General features: G+C 55.7%; 2 protein-coding genes and 1 long non-coding RNA gene across 4 annotated transcripts in view; all 3 read right to left on the bottom strand.

Annotated features, from left to right (window-relative positions):
* Positions 1 to 2,104: 2,104 nt before the first annotated feature.
* LOC125754259 (uncharacterized) lies at positions 2,105 to 7,186 on the bottom strand. Of its 2 annotated transcripts, none has more exons than XR_007407990.1 (3): positions 5,716 to 7,186; positions 2,824 to 5,612; positions 2,105 to 2,403 (listed from the first exon to the last, which is right to left on the bottom strand). It is a non-coding gene; the product is annotated as an uncharacterized LOC125754259 (long non-coding RNA). The 2 variants fall into 2 exon arrangements; XR_007407989.1 differs by having other exon boundaries at positions 2,898 to 5,612.
* A 373-nt stretch (positions 7,187 to 7,559) lies between these two features.
* LOC125754262 (protein mono-ADP-ribosyltransferase PARP4-like) lies at positions 7,560 to 14,523 on the bottom strand. The gene is made up of 2 exons (XM_049105491.1): positions 14,324 to 14,523; positions 7,560 to 9,143 (listed from the first exon to the last, which is right to left on the bottom strand). Exon 2 carries the CDS (start codon positions 8,508 to 8,510, stop codon positions 7,560 to 7,562), a length of 951 nt encoding a protein of 316 aa, XP_048961448.1. The 5' UTR covers positions 8,511 to 9,143; positions 14,324 to 14,523.
* Positions 14,524 to 17,659: 3,136 nt separating this feature from the next.
* The window catches only part of LSG1 (large 60S subunit nuclear export GTPase 1), a 31,305-nt gene continuing 25,266 nt past the window's right edge, over positions 17,660 to 23,698 (bottom strand). The window contains exons 12-14 of the mRNA XM_025473284.3: positions 21,928 to 22,007; positions 21,016 to 21,189; positions 17,660 to 18,157 (exon numbers count right to left, since the gene is read on the bottom strand). Of these exons, the coding sequence (XP_025329069.3) occupies positions 17,978 to 18,157; positions 21,016 to 21,189; positions 21,928 to 22,007 (434 nt within the window). The 3' untranslated portion in view covers positions 17,660 to 17,977. The remainder of the gene's footprint in view (positions 18,158 to 21,015; positions 21,190 to 21,927; positions 22,008 to 23,698) is intronic.

Genomic DNA, 23,698 nt, shown 5'->3' with positions numbered 1-23,698 from the left:
TTTTCCTTTTCTGTTCTAAATAGCTTCATGAGAACACCTCATGCAAATAGATCAAATAGATCAGCTTTAAAGTAATTTCCTTAGGGCAGTGTCCCTCAGAGCGGTCCCAGATTCTGTAATAGAATCAGTTAGTTGAGAGCTTGTTAAAGAATCCTAGGCCTTGCCCAGATCCAGGGAATCACCAAGGGGTCGAGCCCAAGCGCCTGTATTTGAGCAGATATCACACGTAATCAGAGCTTTAGGACGGACATACTCACAAAGCGCAATTCCTAGTCTCAGGGAAAGGCCCATGGAATAGCTCTTTCACGGCCAGGCCACCTGTGGGAAAGGCCGAGAGGGCCCCAGGGGCTCAGGGCCCTCGTGCGGGGGGTGGGCTTAGCAAACCCTTCTGACTTGCACCGGAGATGCTCCAAGGGCTAAGACAGCTCCAAGGAAACAGCATGAAGGGAAAGGTCACGTCCAGAGTAGAGCAGCGACCGTGCCAGGCCGCCTCGAAGCAACACGTGAATCGCAGCAGGCTGGGTTCAGAGGCTGGAGTCTGGTCTGGGAATAAGCATGCAACCCGGGGAGCTCTGGCACTGGGGATCCCACAGCAGCCTGCAGGATGTGAAGACGGTTCTTTTTTTTTTTTTTTTTTAATTTTATTTATTTACTCATGAGACACACACAGAGAGACAAAGAGAGGCAGAGGCACAGGCAGAGGGAGAAGCAGGCTCCATACAGGGAGCCCGATGTGGGACTCGATCCTGGGACTCCAGGCTCATGCCCTGGGCTGAAGCCAGATGCTTAAGCGCTGAGCCACCCGGTTGCCCCTAAATTTATTTATTTATTTATTATTATTTATTTATTTATTTATTTATTTATATTTATTTTCCCATTAAATTTATTTATTTATATTTATTTATTCCCTAAATTTACTTATTTATTTATATTTATTTTCCCCTAAATTTATTTATTTATTTATATTTATTTATTTATTTATTTGTTTATTCTCTAAATTTATTTTTTTTTAAATGTGTATTTCAAAGCAAACACGAGAGCCTTTTGCTCACAGGTCTCTTAATCACACTGAAGTGCCGGCGGGTGATAAGGAGATGGTGGTTTTCAGGATCTAGACAAGCATTTTAAGAAAGTCTTAGTGATCAGGGATCCCTGGGTGGCGCAGCGGTTTGGCGCCTGCCTTTGGCCCAGGGCGCGATCCTGGAGACCTGGGATCGAGTCCCACGTCGGGCTCCCGGGGCATGGAGCCTGCTTCTCCCTCTGCCTGTGTCTCTGCCTCTCTCTCTCTCTCTGTGACTATCATAAATAAATAAAAATTAAAAAAAAAAAAGTGTGAGTGATCAGAAGTCTCCCCAAACGATACAGACTCTGGAATATAAAATAGTGCAAAAAGAATTTTTTTTGGAAGAGCTCAGTGGGGGCTAATCATTTATGAGGATTGTCGAGGGGATTGGAGCTCTGACGTGTGTTCTGCCTGTGGGTCTGATATTGTGGGGTACTGATAGTGTTTCAGCACTTAAGGGGCCGGGAAGTATAGGGAGAAAGGACACTAGCCCTTTCCAGGGTCTACTTCAGGAGCCGGTATCGTGTGTCACGCAGCTCGTGTATGTTCATTTACGTCTTGTGTGCACTGCCAGCGTGTCGGGGGTGTCCTCCGTCCCCGCGGCTCCAGGGCACGGGGATGACCGAGGCAGAGCCGAGGTGGGAGCACGGCCTCCAGCCTTCCCCTCGGAGGGAGCCGTCCACTGCTCAGCGAGGCTTCGGGGCAAGTGACGCCCGTTCCGTCGGGCCTGAGGCCCGGGGATGAGGCGGCAGCGGGGGCCCAGGACGCGGATCCCCCAACTAAGAGGCCTTTGGTTGGCGCCTCCTCACAAAGGCTCCGGGGCGCCAGAGCTTTGCCCGCCAGGAAGGCTTGCTGTTGAACGAGGCCACGTTGCCTCCGGGATTCCCAGTTTGACAGTTCACCCCGGTGCAGGGACTCGGGATGCAGCCGTGCGACAAGATTGGACCCTTGCACCGCGGGCCGCGGGGAACCGGTTTGTGGAGGGAGGCCGGGCCGGCGGAGCTGGGGAGACGCCGCCTGGGCCGGGGCAGCGGGCGCCGCTCCGAGCAGCAGGACGGTCGACGTCCTCGGGTGAGTGGCCATCGCCGCGGGGACCCAGCCGACCTCTGGTGCCGCCTCCTCGCCCAGGTGGCACCACCCATTCCAGCCACATCAGCCTCCCCCTCCCTTGGCTGGATTCCTCCTTCCCCAGGTGCAGGCCCCCGTAGCACTTCCTGTGGAATGCTCTCCCCGCCGCACCCCCGCTCCAATCTTCATCTTCTCTCAAAGAACAGCTTCCATCTTCAGATCACGGCTGACTTTGGCACGGTCCATTACGAGACACTGCGGGATCGGAGCAGCTGGAAGAAGGGGATAAAGAGGGTAGCTTTAGTTCTCCAGAGGTCGGTGCAACCAGCCTGCTGCCCCGAGGCACGCCCTGCACGCTGCTGGGAATGTGCACTACCTTCTTGGAGAAACCGGGCAATTGCACCGACTCATACAGGCTCCCGGGGCCAGCCAGGAGCAGAGCTGTGTTCCTCGGCACGTCTCCCAGTTCTCCCCCCAGCTCCCCCCGTGGCTGGTTTTTGTGGCTGTGCTGGGATTCAGACTTCTTTGTGCTCCACGGTGAGAGGTTTGCACTCAGCCGTGAGATTCGTTCACCCCAGTGCTCCTCCCACCTCGCCCGGTCCCTCAACGCTCCCCCTTTCCCATGATCACAGCATCAATCCTAAGATGAGATTGCTGTGCTTGGGTTCGGTACCTCCCACCCTGCCTCTTACCCCCTGCGTGCTCTCCTGTTGGCTCCTGAAGCAGACCGTGCCCCCCTGAGCCGCGAACCCTGCCCGGCACACACCTTGGCAGGTTGCAGAAGGCCTGGCACCCAGAGCGATTCGCTTCGCTTGCTCTGTCAACACCGGTGAGCTCACCCACTCCTGGTTGACCAGCCCTACTTCCAGCAGAAAACTCAGGCGGCTGAGTGGGAAGGCAGGAGCCAGGTCGCGTCAGTACCGGTGACGGTGTCCTTCGCCTCCAGCACATGGGCCGCCCCCCCATCCCCTGGGCTTAGCCAGGTCCACGCACATTAGCTGTTGGCTAGATGAACGCATTCCTGGCACCCAGCAGGTTTCTGAGTGTGGCTGCATCTCGTGAGGAAGGGAAGAGCGGGCCCAGCGTCCCCCGGATGAAGGTTTCTACTTCAAAGCAACACGGGTGTGTGGACTTGATCAATACGGACTCTGCTCACGCCCAGGACTGTCCACGGGACCCAAGCCTGCGCTCCGCTCTGCGCAGATGCCGTGATGCTGAGCAGCAGAGCTCAGTGGCCACGCCTGGCTCCTCACCCTCACGGGCAGACGCCGCGGAAGCTTAGACTCCCACGGTGGCCGTCACGGCCGGTGATCCCTGCTCAGCTCCTGACGAGCTCCTTGCTGAGGGCTCTGAGCTGACGGGCTTTCTCCGGGTGTTACGCATCAGGCATCCAGACCGCTGGCCCCGTAGAGCACCTGCGCACCTGGGATCCGGCATCTCCGCGTTGTCTTTGTTCCCTCCCGGGGTTAGGTCTTCAGGGTCCCACCGTGGAGAGAAGACGCCTCGGTGGCGCGCCTCGGTGGAACAGACCACCTCCCACGATGCCCCGGCACAACAGCTCCAGTCCTGGTCCTCGTGACCCGGGCCTAGGCCAGGAGAGGCGGCAAGGGCAGGCGTATCAAGCCTGCATTTCTAGGACCTCACGGGACACATGAAACTAAAGGGGTCAACGGACAAGCACCCCGGGCAGACCAGCCCATTTCCCACCCTCCTCTCCCTTCTTTACTCTTGTGAGAACAAGTCATGTTCCCGAGAAGCCCTACCTCCATGCCTGAGTCCCTCCTGGAATAGACCGCGCAGCCCATTCCTTAGGGCCCAGGTAAAGTGCTCCCTCTTCCGGGAAGCCTACCTGACTGCTTTCGCCCATTGCGCTCACGTGCGGCTTTCTTTGTACCGCCCACACCCGTTCTCTGGCCACTGCCTTATCCTTTCAGCCCCTTAAGAACAGGGCACCGCCTGCCCTCGCCTCGTGCCAGGCCTCCTCCCACCTGCCATCGCCTGGAAGCTTGGGGCTCAGCGGACCGGTCCAAAACCAACACTTAAAACTTAATCCAGAATGATGGTCACTGCCAGGGAGTATTTCATTACCATGACTCAGACAAGTATGAGAAAGGTCAGCACTGAAAAGGTCAAAAAAAAAAAAAAAAAAGAGAAGTGGCCACGTAAGCATTGACGACACGGTTTGCAAAGTCCTCCTGTTCCCATGTGACGAGCGAAAGAGAGAACTTTGCAGATGGCCCAGAGCGGGGATTTCTTGGTGAGTCCAGCCCCGGAGGCAAGTGGGGGTTGGACTCAAGTCCTCCTCCTGCTACTAACTTGCTTTCTCTCCTTTGGGCCTCAGTTTCCCCAAGGGTAAGGTAGGGTGTTGGCCCAGCAACTAAATATGATCTCTTCAGTTTCTGAGTTCCCGTGACGACAAGGTCACATTTGACGTATCAGGAGGCCCAGGACAGAACACGGGGATGGGTGTGTCGGGCCGGGGCCAGACGACCCGTCCAGGCAGGGAAACCGCGGGTCGTGGCGCTCGTGCTCCAAGAAAAACCCCCCACCAGCTGCTTGAAATTAAGCTCAACCAAATAGTCCAGCCTGAGGGGTCCCAGATAAGGTCCCAGAGCCACAAGCGGGGGAGCGCGTCCCAACCCTCAGGGCCACCACCGCTGGGGACCTGCAGCTGCGCCCCTTGTCCACGGACGTATGTTCCAAACCATGCATCTCCTCGGGTAACACCTCTTCCAAGTCCCCACCAGACGGTTTGGCGCAGAAAAAACTCTGAGCGGAGGGAGCCCCGGGAAGTCCCCTGCTCCTCAGACTTGCGTCTCATTTGCATTCTTTCTTCACGTTTGTTTGTTGTTTTTTTACCTAAAGGCACGTGGCATGGGCCCCTCCTTGAACAGGGAATTCAAGCCACAGGATGTCCAGGCCCGCTCGGAGCTTGGGGCTCCCAATACTAAAGCTGCAGAATAAAAGGAGGGACGGGAGCAAGCGTCGGCTGCATTTGGCCAGCGTCACGGAGCTGTGCTCAGGGCCCTTCAGAGGCCTGGGGCAGAGAACAGCTGACTTCAGCAACACTCGCGGCTACAGTGGAGCCAACTGATCGACAGGGTAATTGGGATAATTACGAAGCACTGCAGGTCCTTGGAAAAATTATAATCTATACAAATTTTAAAATCACTGTTATTAGAAATTATTATTATTATTATCAGGCATAGTAATAAATCTTCCATTTATTAGCCACACGGCTGAGATGAGTCAGTTCAAACCCATAAAACTAAGAGAGGTGCAAATAAAATCTCGTTGAAAATACAGGGTCTGGGGATCCCTGGGTGGCGCAGCGGTTTAGCGCCTGCCTTTGGCCCAGGGCGTGATCCTGGAGTCCTGGGATCGAGTCCTGCCTCAGGCTCCCGGCATGGAGCCTGCCTCTCCCTCTGCCTGGGTCTCTGCCTCTCTTTCTCTCTCTGTGTCTCTCGTGAATAAATAAAATCTTTAAAAAGACAAAACAAGAAAACAAATACATTTTCAATGATACATAATCACACGGTACATGTAGATCTGTGTAAATGTAAATTACATATAATCCATCTTACTCATTAAATGACCATATTTAGAGATACGCAGGCCTTGCCTAGAGAACGAAAAACATTCAGAGGAAAAAGCAAGGTTTTGATTTTCCCCATTTTTGTTTGAACTCTCAAAGATTCCTTGGGGGCGTTTCATTTCGCTCTGCATCTCCCCAGGTTGCCCCCCTGGGCTCCGCGGCTTTGGCCACAGCCTGAAGGTTGGTTAACAGAGGCGGCCAGCACCCAGGCTGGGGAGGCGCCCCCCCCCCCCCCGCCCCCGCTGCAGCCTGCAGGGGCCCTTCCCACCCCAATGGGCCCAGGAGGCGGCCTCAGCGACCACCGACCACCCCGGAGGTGGGAGGGGACCTGCAGGGCCAGGCCTGGGCCCGCCCTCAGCCTCCTAAGTGTGCACCTCCGGGCGGGGAGCTCCCTGCGCCCCTGGGCCAAGCCCGGGACTCCCCGACTCAGACTCAGCCTGTCCTCTGGGGCGCCATCGGGGCTGCTGCGCCCCGTTCCCTGGCCCTCGGCCACAGGGTCCCGGGAGCCCGGCCTGGGGCTGCAGGCAGCTCTGCAACAGGCCCTGGAGCAGGGGCGTAGGCTCAGCACATCACTCCGGGGAGGATGGGGACTTTTTCCACCAAAGCCACGCAATCAGCGCCTCCACCAGGGGTGACTTAGAAGCAGCTTCTGGGGGGCCTCGGGTTCAAGGCCGTGCTGTTAGGCTCCCCAGACGCCTCGAGCTCTGCTGACCTTCTCCCCAATGAGGGGACCCTAGCCCTGGGCTCTTCTCTGGGCCCAGATGGCCTCAAGGCTGGCGGCGCCTCAGAGGCTGCCCAACCTCATCCCTACCATCTCACTCTAGCTTCCTGTCCAGGGGCCGTCAGGCTTGAATGCCTTCAGCGACGGGAAGCCCAGTCCCTGCTAAGACAGCAGTGGCAGTACTGATGGCTTCCAACATTCCTGAAACTAGAAATGGGGCGCGCCCCCTGCCCCAGAGACTCCGTCCAGTCTTGGTTTTGGTTCTCTCCCCCAGGACCACAGAGAACAGGCTGCTCTTTCTGCCCCGAGAAAGACTCCTCTGCTTCCTGCTCCCGGGAGCTTCCTGTTTTGCAGGGCAGTGAGGTCAGCCTTGGAGGCGAGTCTGCGGCACCTGCCACGCGCGCCTGCAAGCACCTGGGCTACAGCCGGAGTCCAAGACAGGCCCACGGCGCTCGCGGCGCTGAGGTCCTACTGCCACCAACAGCTGCCCACGTGACGGGAGGAGCCAATTCCAGGCTGTGACAAGCGCTGTGGATAAACGAAGCAGAGCGAAGGACACGGCCGTGGGGCTGCATCAGGTGCCTGGCATTGGGGGCTGCGCTGTGTCCCCCTCTCACGAAAGATGCTGAGGTCCCAACCTCCGGAGCTTGTGACTGTGGCCTCATTTGGAAACAGGGTGCTTGCAGATGACTGTGCGGGTGGTTTCTTCCTTCCTTCCTTCCTTCCTTCCTTCCTTCCTTCCTTCCTTCCTTCCTTCCTTCCTTCCTTCCTTCCTTCCTTCCTTCCTTCCTTCCTTCCTTCCTTCCTTCCTTCCTTCCTTCCTCCCTCCCTCCCTCCCTCCCTCCCTCCCTCCCTCCCTCCCTCCTCCCTTCCCTCCCTTCCCTCCCTTCCCTCCCTTCCCTCCCTTCCCTCCCTTCCCTCCCTTCCCTTCCTTCCTTCCTTCCTTTCTTAATTCCTGAGAGACACAGAGAGAGGCAGGGACACAGGCAGAGGGGGAAGCAGGCTCCCTGTGGGGAGCCTGACGTGGGACTCGATCCGGATCCTGGGACCCCGGGGTCACGCCCTGGTCTGCAGGCGGTGCTCACCCGCTGAGTCCCCAGGCGTCCGGGCTGCTAGTACTCTGTGACCATACTTTTCCATTGTCCCAGGTTTGTGACCCTTTCTGAGCCGCAGCAGCTCCTGGGGCACCAGGCCCCTCTGCCCTCAGGAGGCGTCCGGCCGGTGGCACAGGCTCCAGCTCCCCACAGATGTCGCACAGAGCGGCCGCCGCCGGTGCTGCTGGCCGGCGATGAAAGCCTGCAGGGGGTGAGCCGATGAAGGGCCGGGCAGGCTTCGTCAGGAGGCCCCGCAGGCAGGTGGGCACCCACAGGCAGGTGGACATCCAAGGGCCGGTAGGCACTCAGAGGCAGGTGGGCACCCACGAGCAGGTGGGCACCCAGAGGCAGGTGGGCACCCGGGGGCAGGTGGGCACCCAAGGACAGGTGGCCACCCGCGGACAGGTGGGTGTATGGAGGCAGGTGGGCACCCGTGGGCAGGTGGGCACCCAGAGGCAGGTGGGCACCCAGAGGCAGGTGGGTACCCACGGGCAGGTGGGCACCCAGAGGCAGGTGGCCACCCGTGGGCAGGTGGGTACCCAGAGGCAGGTGGGCACCCAAGGACAGGTGGCCACCCGTGGACAGGTGGCCACCCGTGGACAGGTGGGCGTCTGGAGGCAGGTGGGCACCCAGGGACAGGTGGGCACCCGCGGACAGGTGGGCGTCCGGAGGCAGGTGGGCACCCGCGCGCAGGTGGGCACCCAGAGGCAGGTGGGCACCCAGGGACAGGTGGGCACCCGCGGACAGGTGGGCGTCCGGAGGCAGGTGGGCACCCGTGCGCAGGTGGGCACCCAGAGGCAGGTGGGCACCCATGGGCAGGTGGGTACCCACAGGCAGGTGGGCACCCGTGGGCAGGTGGGCACCCAGGAACAGGTGGGCACTGCGGACAGGTGGGCGTCCGGAGGCAGGTGGGCACCCGCGGACAGGTGGGCGTCCGGAGGCAGGTGGGCACCCTCGGGCCAGCTCCATGGACTTCCATCACCCCCCTGCCCGCCCAGTGTCCCCGGCACCCAGCCCCGCAGTGGGACGCCCTCGGCCTTGTCCCCGAATCTCCCGCCACTGGGGTAGTGCCATGTCCTGCTCTGCGTTCCGTGTCCTGCGGGGCAGTGGCTCCTGGGCGGGCCGGGCACCTCCTGGGCCGCACAACCACCAGGCTGCGCCCACCGAGCTGCCCAGAAAGCACAGCTGGGGCGCTCCTGAAGCTGCCACCTGCGGCTCTGCGCTGAGGCCCCCTCCTCTCCTCTTGGGGTGTCTGCTGAACCCCAGGACTTTTTCATCTGTTATGGGGCTAACATGTGGGGCCTCCCCACCTGCCCTGGGCTGGCTGCCCAGCCCCTGCACCTGTGCACATGTGCGCACGACACGCGGGCCATGACCCTCCACGCAGGACCTGGAGCTCGCATGTGCCCCGGGTGCCCCAGGATGGGCCATGGTGACTCCAAGTCCCAGCCCCACCCAGTCTCGCGATTCTGGGGAGAGGGCCTGACCTTACCCCCAGGGCCCCGGGCGCACTGATGTCCTTCTTGGAGGGGCTCAGCACCATGTCGCTGGGATGACCTGTTCCAGCTTGGTGCCTTGGTGGTCCACGGCCACTCCTGGCACCTGCTTCCAGAAGGTGCGGGGCTTTATAGGGCCATCCTGGGCTCACATGTTGAGTCTCTGGGCCTCCCTCAGCACCCACCATGCATGCTGTTCCTTCCACCGAGCACACCCTACCCTGTGGTCCAGGTCCACAGTCAAATCTTCCCCTGATACTGCAGGCCCTGCCTTCCCTCCACAGTGCCCGTCAGCCTCAGTCTCCCCTCCCACACAGTGGCCCACAGGCCTCAGGAGAGGCTGGCTGCTAGCTGCACACGGGTGACAAGGGCATGGGGCGCCTTGGTGACACTGGGATAGAGGAGCAGCAGAAGAGCAGGGGGAGCAGCAGGAGGAGCAGCAGCGGGAGCAGAGGAGGAGCAGCGGAGGAGCAACAGGAGGAGCAGAGGAGGAGCAGCGGAGGCGCAGCAGAGGAGCAACAGGAGGAGCAGGAGGAGGAGCAGCAGGAGGAGCAGCAGGAGAAGCAGCAGGAGGAACAGCAGAGGAGCAACAGGAGCAGCAGGAGGAGTGGAGGAGCAGCAGGAGGAGCAGCGGAGGAGCAGCAGCGGGAGCAGAGGAGCAGCGGAGGAGCAACAGGAGGAGCAGAGGAGGAGCAGAGGAGGAGCAGCGGAGGAGCAGCAGGAGGAGCAGAGGAGGAGCAACAGGAGGAGCAGAGGAGGAGCAGCGGAGGAGCAGTGGAGGAGCAGCAGGAGGAGCAGGAGGAGGAGTGGAGGAGCAGGAGGAGAGCAGAGGAGCAACAGGAGGAGCAGAGGAGGAGCAGCGGAGGAGCAGCAGGAAGAGCAGCAGAGGAACAACAGGAGGAGCAGCGGAGGAGCAGCAGGAGGAGCAGCAGGAGGAGCAGTGGAGGAGCAGCAGGAGGAGCAGGAGGAGGAGTGGAGGAGCAGGAGGAGAGCAGAGGAGCAACAGGAGGAGCAGAGGAGGAGCAGCGGAGGAGCAGCAGGAAGAGCAGCAGAGGAACAACAGGAGGAGCAGCGGAGGAGCAGCAGGAGGAGCAGCAGGAGAAGCAGCAGGAGGAGTAGCAGAGGAGCAACAGGAGGAGCAGAAGAGGAGCAGCGGAGGAGCAGCAGAGGAGCAACAGAAGGAGCAGAGGAGAAGCAGCGGAGGAGCAGCAGAGGAGCAGCAAGAGGAGCAGCAGAAGAGCAGCAGGAGGAGCAGCGGAGGAGCAGCAGTGGGAGCAGTGGAGGAGCAGCAGGAGGAGCACCAGGAGGAGCAGTGGAGGAGCAGCAGGAGGAGCAGGAGGAGGAGTGGAGGAGCAGGAGGAGAGCAGAGGAGCAACAGGAGGAGCAGAGGAGGAGCAGCGGAGGAGCAGCAGGAAGAGCAGGAGGAGGAGTGGAGGAGCAGGAGGAGCAGCGGAGGAGCAACAGGAGCAGAGGAGGAGCAGCGGAGGAGCAGCAGGAGGAGCAGCAGAGGAACAACAGGAGGAGCAGAGGAGGAGCAGCGGAGGAGCAGCAGGAGGAGCAGCAGGAGGAGCAGCAGAAGAGCAGCAGGAGGAGCAGCAGGAGGAGTAGCAGAGGAGCAACAGGAGGAGCAGAAGAGCAGCGGAGGAGCAGCAGAGGAGCAACAGAAGGAGCAGAGGAGGAGCAGCGGAGGAGCAGCAGAGGAGCAGCAAGAGGAGCAGCAGAAGAGCAGCAGGAGGAGCAGCGGAGGAGCAGCAGTGGGAGCAGCGGAGGAACAGCAGGAGGAGCACCAGGAGGAGCAGTGGAGGAACAGCAGGGGGAGCAGGAGGAGGAGTGGAGGAGCAGGAGGAGAGCAGAGGAGCAACAGGAGGAGCAGAGGAGGAGCAGAGGAGGAGCAGAGGAGGAGCAATGGAGGAGCAGCAGGAAGAGCAGGAGGAGGAGTGGAGGAGCCGGAGGAGCAACAGGAGCAGAGGAGGAGCAGCGGAGGAGCAGCAGGAGGAGCAGCAGAGGAACAACAGGAGGAGCAGAGGAGGAGCAGCGGAGGAGCAGCAGGAGGAGCAGCAGGAGGAGTAGCAGAGGAGCAACAGGAGGAGCAGAGGAGGAGCAGCGGAGGAGCAGCAGGAGGAGCAGAGGAGGAGCAGCAGAGGAGCAGCAGGAGGAGCAGCAGAGGAGCAGAGGAGGAGCAACAGGAGAAGCAGCGGAGGAGCAGCAGAGGAGCAACAGGAGAAGCAGAGGAGGAGCAGCGGAGGAGCAGCAGGAGGAGCAGCAGGAGGAGCAGCAGGAGGAGCAGTGGAGGAGCAGCAGGAGGAGCAGGAGGAGGAGTGGAGGAGCAGAAGGAGAGCAGAGGAGCAACAGGAGGAACAGAGGAGGAGCAGAGGAGGAGCAGCGGAGGAGCAGCAGGAAGAGCAGGAGGAGGAGTGGAGGAGCAGGAGGAGCAGCGGAGGAGCAACAGGAGCAGAGGAGGAGCAGCGGAGGAGCAGCAGGAGGAGCAGAGGAGGAGCAACAGGAGGAGCGGCGGAGGAGCAGCAGGAGGAGCAGCAGAGGAGCAACAGGAGGAGCAGAGGAGGAGCAGCGGAGGAGCAGCAGGAGGAGCAGCAGAGGAACAACAGGAGGAGCAGACGAGGAGCAGCGGAGGAGCAGCAGGAGGAGCAGCAGAGGAGCAACAGGAGGAGCGGCAGAGGAGCAACAGGAGGAGCGGCGGAGGAGCAGCAGGAGGAGCAGCAGAGGAGCAGAGGAGGAGCAGCAGAGGAGCAACAGGAGGAGCAGAGGAGGAGCAGCGGAGGAGCAGCAGGAGGAGCAGAGGAGGAGCAGCAGAGGAGCAGCAGAGGAGCAGCAGGAGGAGCAGCAGAGGAGCAGAGGAGGAGCAACAGGAGAAGCAGCGGAGGAGCAGCAGAGGAGCAACAGGAGAAGCAGAGGAGGAGCAGCGGAGGAGCAGCAGGAGGAGCAGTGGAGGAGCAGCAGGAAGAGCAGGAGGAGGAGTGGAGGAGCAGAAGGAGAGCAGAGGAGCAACAGGAGGAGCAGAGGAGGAGCAGAGGAGGAGCAGCGGAGGAGCAGCAGGAAGAGCAGGAGGAGGAGTGGAGGAGCAGGAGGAGCAGCGGAGGAGCAACAGGAGCAGAGGAGGAGCAGCGGAGGAGCAGCAGGAGGAGCAGAGGAGGAGCAACAGGAGGAGCGGCGGAGGAGCAGCAGGAGGAGCAGCAGAGGAGCAACAGGAGGAGCAGAGGAGGAGCAGCGGAGGAGCAGCAGGAGGAGCAGCAGAGGAACAACAGGAGGAGCAGACGAGGAGCAGCGGAGGAGCAGCAGGAGGAGCAGCAGGAGGAGCAGCAGAGGAGCAACAGGAGGAGCGGCAGAGGAGCAACAGGAGGAGCGGCGGAGGAGCAGCAGGAGGAGCAGCAGAGGAGCAGAGGAGGAGCAGCAGAGGAGCAACAGGAGGAGCAGAGGAGGAGCAGCAGAGGAGCAACAGGAGGAGCAGAGGAGGAGCAACAGGAGAAGCGGCGGAGGAGCGGCAGGAGGAGCAGGAGGAGCAGAGGAGGAGCAGTGGAGGAGCAATGGAGGAGCAGCAGCAGGAGCAGCAGCAGGAGCAGAGAGGAGCAGCGGAGGAGCAGTGGAAGACAGCAGGAGGAGCAGCAGAGGAGCAGCAGGAGGAGTGGAGGAGCAGGAGGAGCAGCAGAGGAGCAGCAGCAGGAGCAGAGGAGGAGCTGCGGAGGAGCAACAGGAGGAGCAGCAGAGGAGCAACAGGAGGAGCAGAGGAGCAACAGGAGAAGCGGCGGAGGAGCAGCAGGAGGAGCAGCAGAGGAGCAATAGGAGGAGCAGAGGAGGAGCAACAGGAGGAGCGGCGGAGGAGCAGTAGAGGAGCAGAGGAGGAGCAGCGGAGGAGCAGCAGGAGCAGCAGCAGAGGAGCAACAGGAGGAGCAGAGGAGGGGCAGCGGAGGAGCAGCAGGAGGAGCAGCGGAGGAGCAGCAGTGGGAGCAGAGGAGGAGCAGCGGAGGAGCAGCAGGAGGAACAGCGGAGGAGCAGCAGGAGGAACAGCGGAGGAGCAGCAGGAGGAATGGAGGAGCAGGAGGAGCAGCGGAGGAGCAGCAGCAGGAGTAGCGGAGGAGCAACAGGAGGAGCAGAGGAGGAGCAGCGGAGGAACAGCAGGAGGAGCAATGGAGGAGCAGCAGCAGGAGCAGCAGCAGGAGCAGAGAGGAGCAGCAGAGGAGCAGCAGTGGGAGCAGAGGAGGAGCAACACAAGGAGCAGAGGAGGAGCAGTGGAGGACAACAGGAGGAGCAGCAGGAGGAGTGGAGGAGCAGGAGGAGCAGCGGAGGAGCAACAGGAGGAGCAGAGGAGCAACAGGAGGAGCAGAGGAGGAGCAGTGGAGGAGCAGCAGAGAACAACAGGAGGAGCAAAGGAGGAGCAAAGGAGGAGCAGCAGCGGAGGAGCAGCAAGAGCAGCAGGAGGAGCAGCAGCGGGAGCAGCGGAGGAGCAGCAGGAGGAGGAGCGGAGGAGCAACAGGAGGAGCAGAGGAGGAGCCGCGGAGGAGCAGCCCACCGCCTCCCCGCGCCCGCCTCCCCTGCAAGCCCCGGCCCCGCCGTCAGATGCAGGCCCCGCCGCGACTCCTGGGGCCTCCGTTTCCTCCTCTGCGGCCCAGGGCGAGTGGACGGGAGCGCACGGGTGGCGAGGGCCGAGGGCACCCGCCGGCCCCGGGCCACTCGAGGGCCCCCCCGGCTCCGTGTGGGCTCCTGGTTTGGGCTCAGGGAGCGAGGTCGAGCCCCGCCGGGCTCCACGCTCCCCGGAACGTGCTGGGGACCATGTCCTTCTCCCCCACCCGCCGCTCGCTCTCAGAATAAAAACGATCTTTAAAGCTAAAAAGAGCAGACTGTGGACGCAGCATCTGGCGGTGCTGCCGGACCCTGTGGAAGCTCCGGGACCTGCGGGCCTAGTGTCCGTGTGCGGAGGGAGCAAAGGACCCAACAGGAGACCCCTCGGGGCCGAGCACACAGCCCGGGGCTTTTCGTAATGGATGCTTGACGCGCTCGCGAGACAGAGCCCCGGGGAGGCAGAGACCCGGCCGAGGGCGCAGCAGGCTCCGCGCGGGGAGCCGACGCGGGCCTCTACCCGGGCCCCGGTCACGGCCTGGGCCGCAGGCGGCGCTGAGCGCGGAGCCCCGGGCGCCCCTCGCCCTCCCCCTCCCTCCGTGTCCATCTGCGGCCGCGAAGCCCGCGGCGGGGACGCGCCCCCACGCGGCGGTCCGGGTCCTGGAGCTCGGCCCCCGCCGCCCCCGCCCGCTCCGCGCCGCCGCGCCCGCCCACCTGCTCTCTAGCCCGGAGCCGCTGCTCCTACCGACGCGCCGCCGCCCGCTTTCATTTCGCGGAAGGAAACCCGGAGCCGCGGCAGGAACCAGTCGCTGCGGGGAACCGCGGGGCGAGGGCGGTGACCGCGGCCGCCGCCCTGGGGTCGGGCAACCCCGCCGAGCCGCTCGCGGTCGCCCCGGCCTCCTCGGCCCCGCCCCCGCCCCGCCCCGCCCCGCCCCGCCGGCCAATCACAGCGCGGGGGCGGAGACCCAGCGGGAGGCGGCGCCGGCCCTGAGGCCGCAGGAGGGGCGCCCCCGGCGGCCGGGAGGCTGCGGTGCAGGCCGCCGGGCCCAGGGCGCAGGCGCGGGGAGGGCGGGCCACGGGGTCCTGGCACCCGCACCCCGCGCGGCGGCCACGCCAGCTCCCGCCCCGGTGGTCCCGGCCCTGGGGCGCCCGGGGCTGGCGGGTGGGCGCCGCCTGCGGCCCAGGGAGTGACCCCGGGCCCCGGGACCGACTCCCGCGTCGGGCCTGCGTCTCCCTCCGCCTGTGTCTCTGCGTCTCATGAATAAAATCTTAAAAAAAAAAAAAAAAAAAAAGTGACCACGACCTATCATGCCGTTTTCAAAACCAGCAGCTTTATGGAGGGGACATTCACCCCATGAAATTCACCGTTAAAGGGCACAAGGCAGGGGGTGCCAGCATATCCAGAGGGCGCAACCACCGTCCCTAGCTTTAGGGCATCTTCATCTCCGGCCAAAAGGCCAGCGCTCATTAGCAACTACTCAGCCCCAGACAACCACAAACCTACCTGTCTCGGCGGATTTGTCTGTTCTGGAAATTCTATCTAAAGGAGATCCTACCTGGTAGGTGAGCTCTTAGTGACCGACTTCTTTCACTTGGCATAATTTTTTTTAAGGTTCATCCATGCTATAGCGTGTGTCAGAACCACCCCCTGCTTTTAAAGATTTTATCTATTCATTGAGACACCCAGAGAGGCAGAGACACAGGCAGAGGGAGAAGCAGGCTCCATGCAGGGAGCCCGACGTGGGACTCGATCACACGAGTGATCCAGGACTCCAGGATCACACTCTGGGCCAAAAGCAAATGCTCAACCGCTGAGCCACCCAGGCTACCCAACTCTCTTATTTTTAAAGTTATGACCACTCACAGGAAAAATGAAACACTATTTGTCAGACATTGTCAGGCTAGAAGCTGAGGACACATTTTGTATTTTTGTTTTTGAAGATTTTATTCTATTTATTTGAGAGCGAGAGGGCAAGAGCAGGGGGGAGGCGCAGAGGGAGAGGGAGCAACAGGCTCCTTGCTGAGCTCAGAACCTGCTGTGGAGCTGGATCCCAGGACCTGGGGATCATGACCTGAGCAAAGTCACTTAACTGAGCCACTGAGGGGCCGCTGGAAACCCCCATGTTTTTTAACTAATAAATGGATAAACAAAATGTGGTACGGACATTCAATGGAATATACTGTTTGCCAATAAAAAGCAATGAAGTCCTGACAGGTGTTACATTTACAAATGAACCTCGCCAACGTCAAGCTAAGTGAAGGCCAGTCACAGAAGGCCTCAGCCTATGATTCCATGTATATGAATGTACAGAACAGGCAGATCCATACATGCAGTAGATTAGTGGTTGCTGGGGGCTGGGGGACTAGAGGACCGGGAGCCGATGGCTCAAGGGTCTTGGGTGATGTGGTGACAGTCACAGAACTCTGAATATACTAAGAACATTACGCTGTATACTTTAAGTTGGTGAATTTGCAGGGAATGTGAATCTCTAAAAACTGTTAGGATCAAGAGCATGGAAGCCCATGTCCCCACTTTTTAAGAATTTTATTTTTCCATGTCCCTACCTTTTCCTTAAAGTCTCATGTTTTAGTTATTATACTGTCGTTAAAGCAAAACTTGTTCTACATCAGTGTAGGTTTTGCTCGTTCAGCATGCAAGTTTCTCCCACACAACTAGGCTGGCTTCTCAGTAAAGGGAACCAAGTGTATTTTCAAATGCCAGCGCTGTTCCTCTTCTATCCTGAGCTTTTCACCGAGGTCTCATTTCTCCCACGCTACCTGAGAACATCCTCGGCTCTGCCCCTGCCAGCCTGCCTCAGCCTTGGTCTGCAGTAACCTTCCACTCAGTGCTGAAAGGCTTACAACACTAACCCCTACCTGTTTAGGAGCTTCTCCTGGCCGTACCCGCACTTTGAGAACACGTCCACAACCCCCACGACCGGAAGGCCGGCTCCTGCTAACTGCCCTACTGCTTCAGGCCCAACGCCTGCTACAGGCATCTTCCAGTGCCCTTCCTGCCACCCAGGAAGCGGGTTTTGTTACATGAACAGCGTACTTTGTTTTTTATTCTCCTGGTGGAAGACATTTTCAAATATATCCTAAATTCATTATGGCCACATAGGGCAAGGCTTAACTGCAAATCACAGATGAACTTTGAGGGTCTGTGTTCTTTGGATACAGGTCGTGATACTCTGTTTTTTACAGGAACGTGTATTTTTCTGGAGAAAGCCAGAACTTGCTTTAGATTTCCAAAAATATCTATCACATAAAACAGGGTAAGATCGGAGTTAAGGGAATAGGAATACTGAGGCTCACAGAAAAAGAGAAACGGACGTAAAGCGAGAGGCTAAAACAGCAAACAATGGCACTGTAAGAGTAACCTGCCTCTTTAGATGGTTTTAAGTACCAAGGAGATGAGGGATCCCTATGCCTAAAACAAAAACTAGCTGATCATCTCCCCATCTTCCCACCCCCCCTGTAGTTACCTACTGGAAAACGCAGGCTTCCTTCTGCAGGGGTGCCTCACGTGATGGGGATTTTTCAATAGAAGGTCGAGGCCTTCAGAAGCTTTTAAAAACTACTGACGCGGGACGCCTGGGTGGCTCAGCGGTTGAGCGTCTGCCTTCGGCCCAGGGCATAATCCTGGAGACCCAGGATCAAGTCCCACATCAGGCTCCTTGCATGGAGCCTGCTCACGAGGGGTGTACTGGGTAGGTGTGGGGTTGAGAATCACTAACCTAAATAATGTTCTTGAAAGAAACCATCTAAAATTCCTGTCATGTAGGGCAGCCCGGGTGGCTCAGCGGTTTAGCGCCACCTTCAGCCCAGGGCCTGATCCTGGAGCCCTGGGATCGAGTCCCATGTCGGGCTCCCTGCATGAAGCCTGCTTCTCCCTCTGCCTGTGTCTCTGACTCTCTCTCTGTGTGTCTCTCATGCATAAATAAATAAAATCTAAAAAAAAAATAAAATTCCTGTCATGTTTTGGCAAACTGAAACTGTTTAAAGAACATGGAATGTCCAAATGGCAGGTGTCTACAAAAACCAATAAAACATGTTAGTGGCAATTTAATTTTAAGATCTTTTCAAAAAAACCTCAACTTACAAATGAGTATGCATCTGTGTATCTGCTCACACACATATCCAATCATTTGCGCCCTCATCTTGAGCCCAGCCTTCTATAGGACGAGGTTTCTGGGGCTCCGAGATGACGGACAGCGTTGGTGCTCCAAGGGGCCCCTCTACCTTGATACTGTTTGGTGTGGCTGCGTGCCACAAGAGCAGGGTCCATTCCACGGCATCACAGGCCAGAGCAGCTCCTGTTCTATTCCAGATGCACCACGCAGATGCCATTTCTGCTGCAGCCCAAGCTCACGTGTCCAGGTGCTTGTAGAGTCTACGACTTTTCTCTTTTTTATTTCTGTTGCCATGTTTTTTCCAGGCCTTCCCAGCCCTGCTCTCAGAGCTCATAGTAGCCGCAGTCACCAGGCCACTCCCAGGCTTGTAGCCCATCACAGCCTGGACGCTTTTTGTCAGAGCTCTCACATTTTCCTAGGAAGTAAGACAGCATTATTGGAGACGTAAGCACAGTATTATTTGCGGAGAACGCCAAGATTAGCCGACTTCCACTTCCTTCGCTGCTGCTTTCTCTTCCCATTCTTAACTAAGTTTCTCACATTCTTTGTCCTCAACTTTGCTTATTAGTCTCATAGCTTCAAATACCACCTATTCCCAGCCACCAAGATAGCACTCCCTTTGCCTTCCTCTTCTGTCACACACAGCCAGCCACTAAGTTCCACGGATCCCAGGCTCTAGGATTTTGTGCATCTATCCCCTACTCTCCACCCACCCTGCTCTCGCCCTGGCATTAACTTTCACTGGTCTACTGCAAGGCTCCTCTCATCCAGGGTCCACACTTGCACTAGAGTTCTCCATTCACGTCTCTCTCTTCCTGTCCTCACAAACCTCTGGTGGCTCCCTGAAGCCTGGGGAATCAAGTTCCTATTCCCTCACATGGTGTGCGAGTCCCCTTTATGCCTTTGTTCACACTACTCCCCCTGCCTGGAGAACTGCCCTCACCACTCCTTCCAACTGGCACATTTTTATTTGTCCCTTGGACTCCAGCTTAGATATCACCTCCTCTCTGTGCTTTCACTCACCTACTCTCTCCTCTTAGCTCCAAGGGGAACTGCTCCCCAATCTGGATTTACAAAATACTTGTCTTGTACCTCTGCCATAGACCTAACATGTCATGTTGTTAACTTGCCCATCTCCTCTTGGCTACAATGTGACTGCCCTGAAAACAGTAATTGCATCTCACTCCTTTTGGTTATTCTAGGTCCTAGTGCAGTAGGCACACATAGTAAATGCTCAAAAACATTTCTGTAAACTTGTGATTTTATTTAAGTAGAACACAATGAAATAGCAAAAACAAAAAAACTAAACAAATTTTAAGTTTACTTCAAAAAAAAAATTAATCCCATATGATTCTGTAAGTGTAAGGCAGTATTTTATCTTTTTTTGTTTGTTTTATAAAGATTTTATTTATTTATTCATGAGAAACACAGAGAGGAGAAAGAGAGAAGCAGAGAGGGAGAAGCAGGCTCCGTGCTGGGAGCCCGACGCGGGACTCGATCCTGGGTCTCCAGGCACACCCTGGGCTGAAGGCAGCGGTAAACCGCTGAGCCACCCGGGCTGCCCAGTATTTTACCTTCTTCTAATAGTAAAATGTTACTCTAGAGGCTAAAGCTTTGGTAACTATAAGTTTTCAGCTTTCTTGCACATGACCTTTAGAAACATTTTGTAAACACTTAAAAATTTCATTTACTCCTGCGTGCCTATAGTAGGTTCAAGAAAGAACCTATGATCCTTTTGCATACTGGTAAATTTCCTTCTAAAGGCTGCCCAGACAATTCACACCAGGAGCCACAACAATCTAAGTTCTATCTAAGCTTTGCCATTAAGACAAATGTCTTTGAATATGTCACTTACCCTCCATGAGGCTCAATGTCCTCAGTGGTAGGTGACAAAATGAGGATAATACTATGTGCTGGGCCCGCCATAACAAACTCACTGTGTTTGAGGCACACAAAGCATCGTATAAATACAGAAAAAATCACTCTCTGGATAGAGACGATCCTTACCCTGCTCCAACTTTTCTGGCTGTAGCAGTCACAAAAGCAGAATTTAATAAATATATTAAGTGTAGTTATAGGATTTAACTGTTCTGCATATAAATTTGGTCTTAAAATGCAGCATACAGGGGGTGCCTGAGTGGCTCAGTTAGGCGTCTGCCTTTGGCTCAGGTCATGATCCCAGGGTCCTGGGACTGAGCCCTGCATCGGGCTCCCTGTTCCGTGGGGAGCCTGCTTCTCCCTCTGTCTGCCATTTGCCCTGCGTGTGTGCTATCAAATAAATAAATAAAATCTTTAAAAATAAATAAATAAAATGCAGCATATTAACTGTACCTGTGATATAAACAACTGAAGTTATTAAAATGTACTGGCTCGGAAAACCCAATAAATGGTAGGAAATATTTGCAAATTATGATAAAGGGTTTTATCAGAATATATAAAGAGCTCTTAACACTCAACAGAAGTCTTCTCCTAAGAAGACACACATGTGCACATAAGCACATGAGAAGATAATCAACATCATTTATCCTTAGGGAAATACAAATCAAAATGAGATACCACTTCACATGTACTAGGATGGCTAAAATAAAAAAAGAAAAAATACTGGTAAGGGTGCAAAGAAATTAGAGCTCTTATATGTATTACTAGTGGGAATGTAAAATGGCACAGCCACTTTGGAAAGCTGGGCACTAACTCAAATGTTAAGCATGGAGTTATCATATGACCCAGCAATCCCACTAATTATCTACCCAAGAGAACTGAAAATCTATGTTCACACAAAAGCTTGTACATGAATGTTCACAGCAGCATTATTTATAACAGAAGAAAGGGGAAACAACCCAAATTCCACCTACTGATAAGTAAACAAAATGTGGTATATCCACTCAATGGAATATTTGGCAATAAAAAGGAATAAAGTATTGATACATGGATGAACCTTGAAGTCATTATGCCAAGTTAAAGAGCCAGCCACAAAAGGCCCCAGCGGGTGATTCCGTTTGTGTGGAATGTCCAGGACAGGCAAATCTATCTATGAGAAAGTAGACTAGTGATTGGCAGGGGCTGGGGGGAAAGGGGAATGGTGAGTGACTGCTAATAGGTACCGTGTTTCTTCCTGGAGCGATAAAAATTCTCTAAAATTATGGTGAAAGTTGCACAACTCTGAATATACTACAGACTATTGAACTGTATTTTAAAAGAGTGAATTTATGGGTATTTCAATAAAATTGCTCTTTAAGAGGTGAACAGAAGGTAAAGAAAAGCTTTAAAACTTACTTGATGGAAAAAAGTTTTATCAACAATATTTTCAATCTGTTTTGCTTTTTTATTTTCGCCTGGATGTATTTTTAGTTCACCACCATTTGTTTTGTTCTGTAGGAGTCGATGGTGTTGATGCTGGAAGGTCACAGGGTCTCTTCCAGGAGGAGGATGACAGTATAGAAGTTTACCCTACAAAGACGACAAGACGTGTAACAGCTGTGTTATCCCAGAAGAAAGAGGTCCCCAGAGAAGACCTCTCACCACGCATCCTCTGACAGGCTTCCTGCTTTCTGATGAGCTGAGCTGAGCTGAGCTCGGTCACCTGCCTGGAGAGCCCTAACAAACACACTGACTGTAATCCTTAACGTGTTCCACAGGCCTTGCCGGCCCTTGGCCCTCGGCCCCCCAGCCTAGGAGGAAACCTTTCTCCTCTGTGCTCCTCTTCACCTTGTTTGCATTTCTGCTAAAGTATCCATCAGTACAGTGACGTGACCACTTAGAATATTTCCCAAAACAAAACCCGGGACAAAACTGGACAGCAGGACTAGCCTAACAGGGATGCTGGGCTGGCTGCACTTGGTCCCTGGGCACTAGTTTTCTGCTTCCCACTGTAGTAAATGCTTTCTATCAACTGTGGTTGGTTTTAACTCTTCTTCTCATCTTCCACAATTTTACAAATGGTAACTAAATCCATAATTTATCCACACAAATATTCTACTAATTCCTTTCTTCCTGAACTGAAGGAAAGAGAGTAGGCTGCCCAATTTTACTCCCGTGCTTCCCAGAGCTCTGCCGCCTCTTGCCAATGACACCATCTCAGTGAGGAAATAGGTCTTTTCTAACTCAACAGGTTGCCGGCATCTAAGAGCACGCGGTGAGAAAGGAGGCCTGTTTACTTCAGAGCAACAAGGAGCCGGGCTCACTTACACTGACGAAGTCCTTCAGGATATAGCGAGCGGACCGAGACTGGTCTGGCTGCCCATGGGCGGTCATGAATCCTCGCATGTCTGGGAGGAGAAATGAATGGTGCAACACTGAAGTTAGAAGCCAGAACGTCACAACAAAGATAACCAAAGTGATGGAGGTTTGGTCTGTTACCCCACAACGATGCATCCCAACTCTCTAGCTTTAAAAAAGCAACTATCATCCTAGAAGATATCCTGGTTAGCACTGTAAAGACAGCTGACAATCCAGGAGAACAGACCATATCGTTCTATCTGATAGCCTAGCACCAAATGGTGACAGACATTCAAGCTCTCTCTACTCCAGTTATTTCTTTCATCTCTTAATTTTAAAAACATTGAATCATGGAGGCTACCCATAGAATGCTATGTTATCACTATTATTAGCAAAACCAAAAGCAATACAGTAAGTCTTCCTGTTTAGTAATGTATCTAGGTTTTCCCAGTTTCTCAAACACACTATGGAGATCCCTCTAATACTGACTCAACTAGAGGGAGTAGCAGAGCATTGTGGTTAAGAATATGGGCTCTGGCAGACGTGGGATTCAAAACTCAGCTTCCTCACCTACTAGCTGTGTAGCAGGCTCTTCCAGTTTAGAAGAAAACAGAACTCTAGTTCACACAATACACAAAAATACATTTAGGCAGATTAAAAATCTAAAGGAATATAAAAAAAAGATATTACAGGGAAACAGTTTTGTCCTTTTGAGATACAGAAGACCCTCCCAAGCAAAACACCAAATCCCATAAGCCAAAAAGGAAAAAAAAAACAACAAAAAAAAGCGCCCATTAAAATTGTTCACTTCTACAGGGCTAAAGAAACCACAACGAAGTCCTACAAATCATTAAAAGAAAAGATGCGTAACAAAGGTGATTCCCAGAAGAAACAGAAATGGCTACATATGGACAGATGTCCTGTTTCACTAATATTTAAAGAAAGGCAAATTAAAAATCATTTAGCAACATCTTTTAAAATGAACTGAGCCTGGGTGGCTCAGTTGGCCGGGCATCTGCCTTTGGCACAAGTCGTGATCCCGGGGTCCTGGGACTGAGCCCCGCAATGGGCCCCCTGCTCCACAACGGCCGGTTTCTCCCTCTCCTGCTCCCCTGCATATGCTCTCTCGCTATGTCTCTGTCAAATATCTTTAAAATGATAAAATGAACTGCCAGAAATTATTCTTTACAGACCTGCAGATGATCTTGGAAACTACATATATGTGGTCACTTTTTATTTTATTTTTTAATTTTTTTAAAAGGTTTTATTTATTTATTCATAGAGATACAACTTGAGAGAGAGAGGCAGAAACATAGGCAGAGGGAGAAGCAGGCTCCATGCAGGGAGCCCGACATGGGACTCGATCCTGGGTCTCTAGGATCACGCCCTGGGCTGCAGGCAGCGCTAAACTGCTGCGCCACTGGGGCTGCCCTGTGGTCACTTTTTAAAAGATTTTATTTATTTATTCATGAGAGACAGAGAGAGAGAGAGAGAGAGAGAGAGAGAGAGAGAAAGAGAAAGAGAAAGAGAGCGAGCGACAGCGAGTGACAGGCAGAGACACAGGCAGAGGGAGAAGCAGGCTCCATGCAGGGAACCCGACGTGGGACTCGATCCCAAGACCCCAGGGTCACGCCCTGGGCTGAAGGCGGCGCTCAACCGCTGAGCCACCCTGGCTGCCCATTTTTAGTTTCTTTTTTAAAGATTCCACTTATTTGACAGACAGCACACGTGGGGGGAGCGG

The sequence above is a fragment of the Canis lupus genome, chromosome 33 (genome assembly GCF_003254725.2).
Source record: "Canis lupus dingo isolate Sandy chromosome 33, ASM325472v2, whole genome shotgun sequence".
In the NCBI taxonomy this organism is placed as follows: domain Eukaryota; kingdom Metazoa; phylum Chordata; class Mammalia; order Carnivora; family Canidae; genus Canis; species Canis lupus.
This window is presented reverse-complemented; position numbering and strand designations above follow the sequence as displayed.